The sequence below is a fragment of the Dreissena polymorpha genome, chromosome 7 (assembly GCF_020536995.1).
Source record: "Dreissena polymorpha isolate Duluth1 chromosome 7, UMN_Dpol_1.0, whole genome shotgun sequence".
NCBI classification, from domain to species: Eukaryota; Metazoa; Mollusca; class Bivalvia; order Myida; family Dreissenidae; genus Dreissena; species Dreissena polymorpha.
This window is the reverse complement of record NC_068361.1, coordinates 44,982,008-44,995,685: the sequence shown is the minus strand read 5'-3', so window position 1 is coordinate 44,995,685 and position 13,678 is coordinate 44,982,008. Positions and strand designations below refer to the sequence as shown.

Here is a 13,678-nt window from a genome sequence, read left to right as displayed (position 1 = left end):
TTTTTTGTTGTTTTTTTTACCTTTGACCTTGAAGGATGACCTTGACCTTGAAGGATGACCTTGACCTTGAACTTCCACCACTCAAAATGTGCAGCTTCATGATAACGGCCGCTTTTTGAAATTTATTAATTTTTTTACCTTGAAGGATGACCTTGACCTTGAACTTCCACCACTCAAAATATGCAGCTTCATGAGAACGCCTCTTTGAAAAAAAAAATGTTTTGACCTTGAATGATGACCTTGACCTTGAACTTCCAACACTCAAAATATGCAGCTTCATGAGATACAAATGTATGCCAAAATATCAAGTTGCTACCTTCAATATTAAAAAAGTTATGGCCAATGTTAAAGTTTTCGGACGGACAGACGCCATATGTTTGACATTTGACCTTGAAGGATGACCTTGACCTTCGCATTTCACCGCTCAAAATGTTCAGCTCCATGAGATACGCATGGATGCCAAATATCAAGTTGCTATCTTCAAATTCGGGGGGGGAGGGGGGATTTGGGGGGGGGGGGGGGAGTGGTTTGGTTGGAGTCTATTGTGGTATGTCAGGTAAGAGTTGTTTTGTCACACACAGAATCAATCGAATCTTATCATAACTTTGCCTGCAGAGTCCCCTTAGATAGTTAGTACGTGTTGCAAGTATGAAAGCAATAGCTTTGATACTTAAGGAATAAAATGGACCTAAACACAAAACTTAACCAAAATTTTCAATTTTCTAAGTATAAAAGGGCACATAATTCTGTCAAAATGCACGCCAGAGTTATCTAACTTTGCCTGCCCAGTCCCCTCATGATAGTAAGTAAGTGTACCAAGTTTGAATGCAATAGCATTGATACTTCATGAGAAAAGTGGACTTAAACGCAAAACTTAACCGGACGCCGACGCCAAGGTGATGACAATAGCTCTTTTTTTTTTCAAAAAATAGATGAGCTAAAAACTGTTCTACAAGCCCTAATTTGATGTCCCCACAGGGTGAATGTGTCTGTCAGAGTCAAAACAAAATGCATGTACCAATAACTGCACTGTGAAAACATGGTGCTACAATACATGCTAGAATGTTTTGAAAGTTATTTAATATCATACCTCTAGGGCAAAAACCAGATTATTGCAGATTTTCAATACACAATTTATTTACAAAGGAGGGCATTCATGATGTTTATATCGAGGGTTAAGTGACTTGTGAAACTATCCTATCAGAAGAAAGAAATGTTAAGTGGATACCACAGTATCGCCCTCACCTTCAATATACAGCCAATAAATACCAGCAACTGAGCAACAGTCCATGCATACATTATAGAAAAGCAAAAGCATGCTAGATCTGAATTAACCTTGCAAATTTATGCAAACAAAATATTTCAAACACTATGACTGTTTCATATAAATTATTTTGTCATTTAACCTGAAAATATACAAAACTGGTTAAGATTTTCAAACAATGTTTATGTTCCTGCAAGGTTGAAACTCAGGCATTTAAGTAACATCAAATCACCCCATGCATGAGTCAGATGTAAATTTCAGGGGTCAACATTTTAAAGCACAGAATTATATATAAAAGTTGAATTCTCCTCTATGGTTTCTTAGTATCAGTGATTTTTTTTGCTTTTATTTGTTACAGCCTGTGCCATTTGAATTCTGAAAATTAGCGCGATAAACCATGAAATTGGGAAAAATAGTGCGATAAACCATGAAATTGGGAAAAACTAAGCATTATAAATATGATTATAAGTAACAGAATTAAAATTGTTTTTAAGTGCATGTTCAGGGGGTTTCTAGCCATTTGGGGAAAAAGAGTCTGGTCAAATTGGGATTGCTTTACTTTATAAAAGTGGCAAACTTGGGAATTATTTACGGACAAAAGGACTTAATTGAAGTTATATATTTTGTAGGATGTTTAAATAAAAAGCTGAGATCTAGAGTTAAGAAATCATAAGTCATAAGACTCCTTTCTTATAAAAAAAAAATAATATTTTTTTTTTTGAAATTGGGCTTTTTTGGGGAAATTTTGGTCAGCTTTTGGGAAGAAACGTTGATTTTTGGGATTGGGAAGCAGCCTAAAAACGGCGGTAATTTTTAGCAAAAAAAATCACTGAGTAACTTTGTTAATAAATACAACATGATTTAAGTCAATTTGTTGTTAACATGATCTGTATAAAACTCATTGATCTAGCATTTCGGTAGGTGCAAAAATCAAACTTCGGGGTTGCTGGGAATCGCTAGGCGTAAAGGCTTTTTTCATGTTAACTTGCCGCCTGGAATCCAGCCGGCACTTTAGTTGGTTATATGAGCAACATAAACTGTTTTCTGGCAAAGGTAAACACAAAAATATCATAAATATATCGGTAATGCACAAGCTTACACAACTTACATGATCTGGTGTTCTTGAAGAATAATTACAGGGATCAAGCTAGACTCCAATTTTTGGGAGAAGTCACTTCTCTCTCAGCTCTGGAGAGGGAGAGGTGAGGCAGTTTTAGGGAGAAGTGGATCTTTTACGATCACCAATGGACCATTGTGAACCATGACCCAGGGGTTTCACAGGCCCAAAAAAAGTTGTTGCCACTTTTTCGCAGTGTGAAAACTGTCTGTTATTTCAACCTTATTAATATGAACAATCATTTAGGACAATTATTAAAAGAAACCTTACTACATTACATTAATTTTATGTCATTGACTGTATTATCACTTGAAAAAGTATGGTAATACATAAAAAACTATAAGAACCTTCATAAGTCATACCTTCATAAGTCTTAATAAGCTTTATTTGTATATAAATAACTTTTTTTCATCTCGATAAACAACACAGATAACCAAAATAATATAATAATGTTAACATCAATGTAACGGTATGACGAGCGCTGTGAATGGTTGCTTATCAATTTTCAATAGGTAATTTACTACGCCAGGGGGTGGAGTTTCGTCGATTCGGTCAGTTGATTGACTTTGGCGTGTATTCGGTAATAAACAGACGCCACTTAGGTAGCACTGCGGATATGATAATTGCCAGATTTTAGGGCGAAGTGATATCTCCGGTGCTTTTGATTCAGGCGATTAAAGGGAAGCCACGGCGATATAATCGCCAAAATCGCCCAGTTGCTTGATTTCTGAATTATACCCGTATTCAAACACGTCAACAGTTCATGGAAATGTGTAAGTATTTGCAATGGACAACGCAGAGTATTCCGAATTTGAAAATATGCTTTAAAATAAACATGGACTATCTCCAAATCCCACGTAAGACAGATGTTGTGTCTAATCAACCAAATGTGATACATCAACTATTTCCAGAATCTCCCGAAGATAGATTGAATTGTCAATTCAAAAGTTCCCCTTTTACTTTGATATTGTTTTTTTAATTAAGTTTTTGTTTTGAGCATTTCTACATAAAAGACACACAAATTGATGCGGATGATAAATAGTATTGTGTTTGTTTGTTATTTGGTTGTATGAACTCTGTTTGATGGACATAATGAAACAAATTAACATGGTTTTTGCCTTTAGGAGGAAGAACTTTAAGCTGCAGGTATGTACTCATTAAAGCTCAAAGCATTCAATAAGAACCAGCTTCCTGGTAACATTTGTATCAAAATGATGCAACTTGCTAACAATTTGCAGCACTCAAAAGTGAGAAATTTTCAAAATGCTTTCACCAAAAAGCAGAATTCTGCTTTAATAAAAATCACTTAGAATGTGTTATCATTAAAGTACGTATTAAAGTTATTTTGGTGTTATTCAGAACATCTGGACGTCAGATGTGTTCATTGACAATCTAAAGAATAAAAACATTTAAATAAGATCACTGTGTAGTTTTATCGAAGTTACGACAATAATCAAAATACAGCTTCACTGAATGCAGTCACTGAAAACTTAAAAAAAAACAACAAGATGTGTTTGAGAAACACAATGTCCCCCTATATGACGTTTGACCTTGTAGGATGACCTTGACCCTTCACCACTCAAAATATGCAGCTCCTTGAGATACACACGCATTTCAAATATAAAATTGCTAGCTTCAATATTGCAGAAGTGACATTACATGCGCAATTTTGACCCATATACTTGACCTTGAAGGATGACCTTGACCTTGACCTTTCACCACTCAAAATGTGCAGCTCCATGAGATACACATGCATGCCAAATATCAAGTTGCTATCTTCAATATTGCAAAAGTATTCATAAAATAAGCCATTTGGGCAACATATATTTGACCTCTGACCTTGAAGGATGACCTTGACCTTTCACCACTCAAAATGTGCAGCTCCATGAGATACACATGCATGCCAAATATCAAGTTGCTATCTTCAATGTCGCAAAAGTATTCATAAAATGAGCGATTTTGGCCACCTATATTTGACCTCTGACCTTGAAGGATGACCTTGACCTTGACATTTCACCACTCAAAATGAGCAGCTTCATGAGATACACATGCATGCCAAATATGAAGTTCCTATATTCAATATAGCAAAAGTTATTGCAAAATGTTAAAGTTAGCGCAAACCAACCAACAGACAAACCAACAGACAGGGCAAAAACAATATGTCCCCCATATAGGCTGAAATCAGTGTGCAGGTAATACGATACCTAAGTCTCAATAGATGGGATTTCTCTTCAAAAGATAAACACTATCTGTTCCGCTCATGTTGAACACACACAAAGGTCGGACACAGATACCAATGTTGACTGATACAATATGTGCAGGGTTTGTGTAGTCCACATAAGGCTTAACGCTTTGCATGCTGGGAAATTTGTCGTCTGCTAAAATGTCGTCTGCTGAATTTCTAAAATTAGCATTTTCTTAGATTTTTTTTCAAAGAATACTATCAGAATAGCAAACAGTTTAGATCCTGATGAGACGCCACATTTTGTGGCGTCTCATCTGGATCCAAACTGTTTGCAAAGGCCTTCAAAATTCGGTTCCAGAACTGAAAGAGTTAATAGAAAGACATTTGTTTCCACTTACATTGGCAAAAAATAGTGGGTTGGCAAAACTTTTTTGTTAACCTTTCTTTACTTCCAACTTTAATAATAATATGTACACGTAGGTCATTAAGAAATCTTCAATATCTCTATTAAAGATTCTTTTTTTTTTATATTGTTTGTTCATTTAATAATAACGGAGCTAATATAATTCAGCAAACACTTATATATGATTTATTTGCAAAAATTATTGCAAAAATACCAGCAAATTTATTAAATATAATGGAATCTAGCAAAACATATAAAAAAAACTTAACACGGAATACATAAAAAGCCTAGGGTTGGCACACACAAATTTAGGGTCAGTTGGGTTCAAGGAAACAATAGTTTTTCATGCCTAAGTGACATGCATGGAAGTTGACAAAGCATGCTCAAGAGATTTGAAACTAACTCCTTCACATCATTCTTCGAGCTGACATCCATCTGTTGTCACAAATACAGTTCTTAAAAGTGTTTAAGGTATTAATTGTTGTTTTTGCTACTATGTTTAAAAAACACTTACGATAATGAATAGAAAAACATATGATGTTCAGGTGGTAAACTCATAAACTCAAGCGAAAACATGACATAATTAAATTTAATGGCTTATTTTCATATTATCTTTAGATTGAGAATATCTATAAACACGCCCTGTTCTGAGAAAACTGGGCTTAATGTGCTTAATATATTATACAGGATTAGTCTATTCAGTCTGCAAGGGCTAATCACTAAATCAGGGACAACAATTTCTGCTTTGATGGTATTTTTCCTTATAGGCAGTCTCTTTTTGACGAAATCCACTTTAGGGGGAAAGAGTCATTCCAGATTAGCCTGTTCAGTCTGCAGAGTTTTTTCAGGGACAACACTTTTCGTTGTTGTGGTATTTTTTGCTAACCCTTTCCTCCCAGTGAAAGTGGCTTTTGCAACTACCATAAAACCAGAACAGCCTGTGGGTAACTCGAAGTCTGTTCAGGTTTTATGCTGTTTGCTGCTCATCAGTATCTTAAGGTTTGAAATTAAGCCTTTAAACCTTGAAATTAGTACAAAAGATATTTAATTAAATGTAACTTTCTAAGGGACAACAAATGTACGTCAAAATACGTATCTAAGTGGTAAAGGGTATTCAAAGAAGTTTCTACTTAACAAAAATCCACTTCAGGGGTAAAGTCTCGTTACTGATATTCTATGCCGCCCGGGATGATATTTTCTGCACATGCATCAAGCCCAGTTCTCTAACAGCCAGGCTCAAACACTTACCTCTTCTTAGGTATGACATTGACCATGGCTGCCGTGGACTCGACCTGGTCCTTCTCCTTGGTCGGCTTGACCAGTCCGTACAGAATTTGACCATGGGTAAGTGCGACCTTCTCACGCGCTGCTACCAGCGCTGTGGGTGTCTGACCAAACATGCTGACTGTTTGGTGTGATTGCCTGAAAGCAAGAAAGTGGAAGGTAAAAAATGAGACTAATGGATCCATGTAATGACAGACAGATACAAAATGACTACTAAGTATAGACAACTGAATGTTTGAATATTTATTATTTTTAATAATACAAATATAATACATAACAACAGTGATTTTTTTGCCCAATAGGAAAAGTACCGGAACCAGCCCAATTAGGAAAAATTTGCACGAAAAACCCTGAAATTTGGAAAATTTGTGTCATAAAGTCTTTACTTTGAAAAAGTTTATGTTTATTTTTTTTTTGCTCACAAATATTTAATAAAATTGATTTTCAAGTGTTGTCAATTTGTCAATACTATACTAACTTAGGTTTAAGCCATAATTTTTTTTGGACAGCAATTGGGAAATTTGTAGTTTTATCCGAATTAGGAAAGTGCCATTTTCAGGTACTTTATAAAGAAAGAAAAAAATCACTGAATAATAATTATTAACAAGAGCACCGCCTTGCGGGTGCAGACCGCTCATCTATTTTCTTTTTAAAGCTGAAGGGACTCTCATTTTCAATCACAAAGGAGGGAGGGGTGGAGTTGAAGAGGGGTGCATTTTTTGGGGGTGTGGACATTGGGGGGGGGGGGGGTGCGGGGATTCTTGGGTGCGATGGTTGGACGGTATTTGAAACATAAAATAATAAAATTAAATATTTGTGTTTTTTAACCGTTTTAAAAAAAAATGGGGGGGGGGATTCGGGTGGGGGAGGGGGGGTGGGGGGGATACTTGGGTGCGATGGTTGGACGGTATTTCAAAAATATTTCAAACATAAAATAATCAAAATAAGTAGTTTTGTTTTTTTAACGGTTAAAAAAAAATTTGGGGAGGGGTGGGGTGGGGGGGGGGGGGGGTATAGTGTGAGGGTGTGGTGGTCATTTGTGAGTTGATCTATAAAAAAAATAAAAATAAAAAAATAGGGGAGGGGATTCGCGGGGGGGGGGGGGGGGGGGGGGGGGGCACGGGCGATGGTTTGGGTGGAGTCTATTGTGGTATGTCAGGTGAGTAATTTTGTAAAAGTATCAATCAAATCTAATCGTAAATAAAGAAGTTATGGCAATTTTAGCACAATTTAATAATTTGACCTTGAGAGTCAAGGTCATTCAAAGGTCAAGGTAAAATTCAACTTGCCAGGTACAGTAACCTCATTATAGCATGAAAGTATTTGAAGTTTAAAAGCAATAGCCTTAATACTTAAGAAGTAAAGTGGATCGAAACACAAAATTTAACCATATATTCAAAGTTACTAAGTCAAAAAAGGGCCATAATTCCGTAAAAATGACATCCAGAGTTATGCAACTTGTCTTTTTACTGTACCCTTATGATAGTTTGCGAGTGTTCCAAGTATGAAAGCAATATCTATGATACTTTAGGGGTGAAGTGGACCAAAACACAAAACTTAACCAAACTTTCAATTTTCTAAGTATAAAGGGCCCATAATTCTGTCCAAATGCCAGTCAGAGTTACATAACTTAGCCTGCACAGTCCCCTTACGATAGTTAATAAGTGTTGCAAGTATGAAAGCAATAGCTTTGATACTGTAGGAATAAAGTGGACCTAAACACAAAACATAACAAAATTTTCAATTTTCTAAGTATAAAAAGGGCACATAATTCTGTCAAAATGCCAGTCAGAGTTACATTACTTTGCCTGCACAGTCTCCTTATGATAGTTAGTAAGTGTTGCAAGTATGAAAGCAATAGCTTTGATACTTTCTGAAAAAAGTGGACCTAAACACAAAACTTAACCAAAATTTTCAATTTTGTAAGTATAAAAAAGGCACATAATTCAGTCAAAATGCACGCCAGAGTTATCTAACTTTGCCTGCCCAGTCCCCTCATGATAGTAAGGAAGTGTACCAAGTTTGAATGCAATAGCATTGATACTTTCTGAAAAAAGTGGACCTAAACACAAACTTAACCAAAATTTTCAATTTTCTAAGTATAAAAAGGGCACATAATTCAGTCAAAATGCACGCCAGAGTTATCTAACTTTGCCTGCCCAGTCCGCTCATGATAGTTAGTAAGTGTACCAAGTTTGAATGCAATAGCATTGATACTTTCTGAGAAAAGTGGACCTAAACGCAAAACTTAACCGGACGCCGACGCCAAGGTGATGACAATAGCTCATAATTTTTTTTCAAAAAATAGATGAGCTAAAAATTGTAGCGTGAGAGGCAGTGTACATTGCGTGTTAAGAATTTGACTGCACATGATGATCTGGGCAACCAGTGTTTTTTTTTGCTTTCATATGTTACAGCTTGTGCCATTTGAATTGGGAAAATTAGCGCGATAAACCATGAAATTGGGAAAAATAGTGCGATAAACCATGAAATTCGAAAAAATTGAGCATTATCGGTATGATTATACTTAATCGAATTAAAATTGTAGTCTGGTCAAATTGGGATTGCTTTAATCGATAAAAGTTGCAAATTTTGGAATTATTTATCGACAAAAAGGACAAAATTAAAGTCATAAATTTTGTAGGATGTTTAAATAAAAAGTTGAGATCTAGAGTTAAGAAATCATAAGAGGCTTCTTATCGGCGGTAATTTTTTGCAAAAAAAATCACTGGCAACACATGTTATTTTAGTTTCTTTTGAGTACCTTCAGGGTTTTTTTTGGCCCGATTTTATAGCAAAAATTCGGCTATGTTCCCAATCCCAAAAAGTATACTTTTTTCCCAAAATGTGGCAAAAAATTCCCAATTCCCCCCCCCCCCCCCCCAAAAAATTTTTTTTTTTTTTTAAAAAGAAGTGTCTAATGCATATTTTATCTCAATTTTAATTCAATTACATCTTTCAAAGTATTATATGATTTTGTTCTTTTAATTTGAATAATTATAAAGAGTTATGCCAAATTTATTATTTCCCTAATCAGTGGAATTTTTTTGTGGAAAAAAAGGCTAATGAATTTATTTTCCCAATTTCATGAAAATGCCGATAAAATTACCAATTCCAAAGCCATGGGCTATCTCCCCAAAAAGTGAAAAAAAAACCTGACCTTCATTGGTTACAGCAATATTTACTTGTTGTCATAAAACCCAACCTAAATTTCATCTTTCACGCAATCATTTAACAAGACTTTTAGAAATACAAAAAGTTGTCATAATCCTGCTTGAAATCTTGTCACAGGTCTATTTCCAAACATTATAAAGTCGAATAATCAACTGGGAATTGTGAAAAAAAGATAAACTGCTACTAAGTCTGTGAAGAATAGGCTGTGCTTTATGCCTCCTGCCTTCAGTATGTACCAGGGAAACATTAAATATCAACATTATTATCAACCAAATGTGGCTAAAAAAGTCTGTTAACCAGTAAGTATCAAGGAAATTAAAGCAAATTTTGTTGCAATATTCAGGTATTGCTTTTGTGAGATTGAATGATTGCAGCTTTAATGGTCCCCATGAAATGAAACAGTCTTGGTTGAATAGTTTTAAATTGCATCCTACAAAAATGCAAATGTTGAATAACAAATTGTGAGAAAGCAAAAAAACAGACTCGTAAACAACATATTTGCATGGTTTAAATACACACAACTGTTCATTACCAGCAAAGTACATGTAGCTGTCTTCTTTAACTTCACTTCAATGCAACAATCCATATCTATTTTGAATCAAACACAGCAAATTATTTTGCCAATCGGGAAAAGTACTGGTACATGTATATATAGTCTGGTATCTAAACCATATTGGGAAAAATAGCAAACAAACCCCTCTAATTGGGAAAAATAGCAAACAAACCCCTCTAATTGGGAAAAATAGCAAACAAACCCCTCTAATTGGGAAAAATAGCAAACAAACCCCTCTAATTGGGAAAAATAGCAAACAAACCCCTCTAATTGGGAAAATTCATGCCGTGAAGTCTTCAGATTGGGAATTATGGGTCAGTTTTTAACTGCTAGGTATATATTTAGGCCACACAGTGGAATTTTGGACACTAGCATAGGATAATATACTAAAATGCACAGTGTACTTAATCAAATAATCATCTACTCACATTGTTGTTGTCTTAAAAAAATCTTAAGTTATGGACCATTAATGTGCTTATAGCAATATCTTTAAAAGAAACAAGATACTGCTTTAAATGAAGGCAGAAGCCCATCTTGGAAGCCTTGATTAATTGACCATTAGAATAAATTTTTGTCCAAAAAAGGTCCATGTCTAGTTAAAAATGAGGTCAGGTGATGTGAGAGAGCTGTTTGTTGAATTGAGGCATGAACATTTTAGGTAACAGTACTGATGTTATGGTAATCAAATTTGGTCTTTCTGAATAATCCCATAAGTGTGTACAATTTTAAGGCAAAAATGAGGTCAGGTAATGTGCACTTGGGCCTAGGATCATGAAACTTCATATGTAGATTGATCATGACTGTCAGATGACCCCTATTGATTTTCAGGTCACTAGGTCAAAGGTCAAGGTCACAGTGGGTGTGTTGAGTGTTCTAAGACATCATCCACGTAAGTATCAAAGCTTTTTGGCATTAATGATGTGTAAAAAAAAATATTTTGAGGTTAACTTTGTACACTAAGACTGACAGGCTGAATAATAAGTTACCATGTAGTGTTTGTTTGTACAAAGAATAAGTTCATTTTGAAGTGTTTGTTTGTATAAATGACAAGTGCAAGTGATTATAGATTCTCTCTTTATGATAAGATTTCTGAAGTTCCATGCTGACCGACTTAAAATAACAATAATGTAATCTTCCATACCCCGTAGTTGTTAATAATTCAGACAAAATCAATTAAAGCTTAGGCTTTACTATGTATTGCTTATTGGTAAGTTTAATTGTCATCCATTTATTCCTATGTTACCACATATTTGATTTAGTTTATCATGCATCACTTGGTCTGGAATCTGAGCATGTGACTTTTGAAAACCTCCAACAAACCTTCATTATTCCTTAAAGAAGAAAAACACTCATTAGGTGGAGGAGCAATCTTCATGTAGTTTATGTATATTGAATACTCTGCAGGGCTTTTTTTCCTTCTTTGGGACCCGCCGAAAATCGGCCCTTTCCCCTCAGATTTTTTTTCCCCTCAGCAAGTAAATTTTCCCCCAGACTTCATTTTTTTTCCCCTAAAAAAAAAAAAAAAAAAAAAAATATTTTTTATTTTTTATTTTTTTAAACTTTAAATACATAAGTTAACCTGATCCAGTGTAGAAAATATAACATATTGCGTAATTAAATTATCTGTTGCCTTGATTTTGTTTTAAAAACAGCAAAATATGTTGAATTGATTATTTAAGACTTTCCTTATTTTCCCCAAAAGCCGGCTTTTCGCGTGTTTTTTCCCCCCAAAATCCGGCATTTTGCGCGATTTTTTTCCCCTCAAATAAGGCCAGGCCCTTTCCCCAAAATCAGATAAAAACCCCTGCTCTGAGTTTTATTCATCACATTTATTGACATTATATTATCAGGGGTTCTGAAATATGCTGTCATAGTTGTCCGAGACGTCAATTTCCCCTTCCGGACAAGCAGTTTTTTAAAGCTGACTTGTCCGGGGACAAGTAAAATTTCCCTGGTAATTTTTTTTCGAGAACGAAACTACTCTGTTTTCCGAAAATAAAAAACGAAAGTTTATATAAATAGCTTATGATTAATCTGCGGACTGGCACACTTTTTCAACTGGAGGTAGGTTATTTTCCGATGATAATTATTTAATGTAGTAAACCAGTCCACGAGTATATATATAGCAACAGCCAATCACGCATAAGAAAACAATTTTAAAAGAGAAACCAGCACACATGTGTATAGCAACAGCCAATCATGCATTAGATAACACTTTTCGTACATTGCAAATGGCCGTATACATGTTCTAATGACCTGCATTCTATTTTTGCTAATCAGACCAATGATAAAATCAGTTCGGTGTCGAAAAAGAAGAGAAAAGCCAAGTATGAATATGATAAACATATGACGCCAAGCGGAAACGAGAATTTGTTGAATCTTGGCTAATTGATTTTCCTTGGCTTAAAAACATTGCCGATGTGTGTAAATGTAAACTTTGTAAGGAGTTTCCTATATAAGCAGATAACTATATACTTATAATTAACGGAGATTATTTTATTTCAAGTGAATTGTCTAGTCATGTTGAGATTATTAAATATCCGAGATGGCAGGGTTCGACACTAAGGCACGTCCGACAGACATTGTCTAGTAAGATCGGTGGTCGGGCTAGTAAAACTGTGGGCTAGCTTGTCCGACTGGTCAGACATAACAAATCTATACTGATTCATATAACTATACCTAACCGAAAACCTTTTTCTCTTAATGTGTAAAATAACTCTCGTATCCGTTATTAACATCAGAACAAAACTAGCGCATATAAATAAACGCGGATAATTCACATGATTCATCGCTATTTTTAGACGCGAAGGAGAGCTTCCCGCAGAAATTGCTTGTTTCCATTGGTCAAGTTGTCATGAATATTAATGATTTTCTGAAGTGTCTTAGAACTTTACATCATGTTTTTCGGCGTAAGCTGTTTTAAGCCAGCTTTTCACCCTGACTTGACCTTTGTAAGTGTCCAATAATATTCAAATAAAATTTCCCGCGGCTAGGTACGAATGAATACACTTCATTTATTCCATTGGCTGATTTGAGTTTAACACCAGAACATTGGAAACATATCCGCGTCTTTGTAACACTGTTTTACTGCATGAAACAATTTTATCTCTAATGAAAAGGCTCAATAGATAGAGCAGTTTTACAATCAATTTTCGACATAAATACAGTTTGTGCGTTCACCTTTTATTTTCAGAGAATTACCAGCGCAAAAGCGTTTATACTAAAGGCTATATTCTCATATTTAGTACTTACTTGCATTGCATTTCAACCTGCGAGGTTTCGGGTCAATTCGCGGCCAGTGTGTGAAAGTCAGAGTTTATATATAGTTCATCACCGGAGTTCGCAGAAGGGGTTGCGATCTTTTCATTGAAGAAAAAGATTGGAATCTATGCTATTTTTGTCTGATGGAGTAAATAGTTTGTTTAGTCGCTTTGTCGATATATCAATATTTTAGGCACAGCTGTTGCCTTGGTCGTGTACAGTTGGCGTAAACAAGCCGTCGTTTCAGCAGCAGAATTGTTACTTAACTTTAATGCATTGCAGTCCAATCCGCAAGGTATCAAGGTCAGTTTGCGGTCAGTTGCAGAAATCTTTATATAAACGCCGTCTCGTAAACTTTGTGCACTTGAAGTCTGTTTTGATCAGAAAGATACTAAATAAAGATATTCGGTGATATTATTGTGGTTTGTCAATCATTG

General features: G+C 35.2%; 1 protein-coding gene across 2 annotated transcripts in view; it reads right to left on the bottom strand.

Annotated features, from left to right (window-relative positions):
• LOC127838082 (uncharacterized) overlaps positions 1-13,678 on the bottom strand; it is a 35,069-nt gene that overhangs the window by 12,991 nt on the left and 8,400 nt on the right. For both annotated transcript variants that reach the window (XM_052365649.1, XM_052365651.1), the window contains exon 2: positions 6,218-6,391. In XM_052365649.1, the coding sequence (XP_052221609.1) occupies positions 6,218-6,369 (152 nt within the window). In that variant the 5' untranslated portion in view covers positions 6,370-6,391. The remainder of the gene's footprint in view (positions 1-6,217; positions 6,392-13,678) is intronic.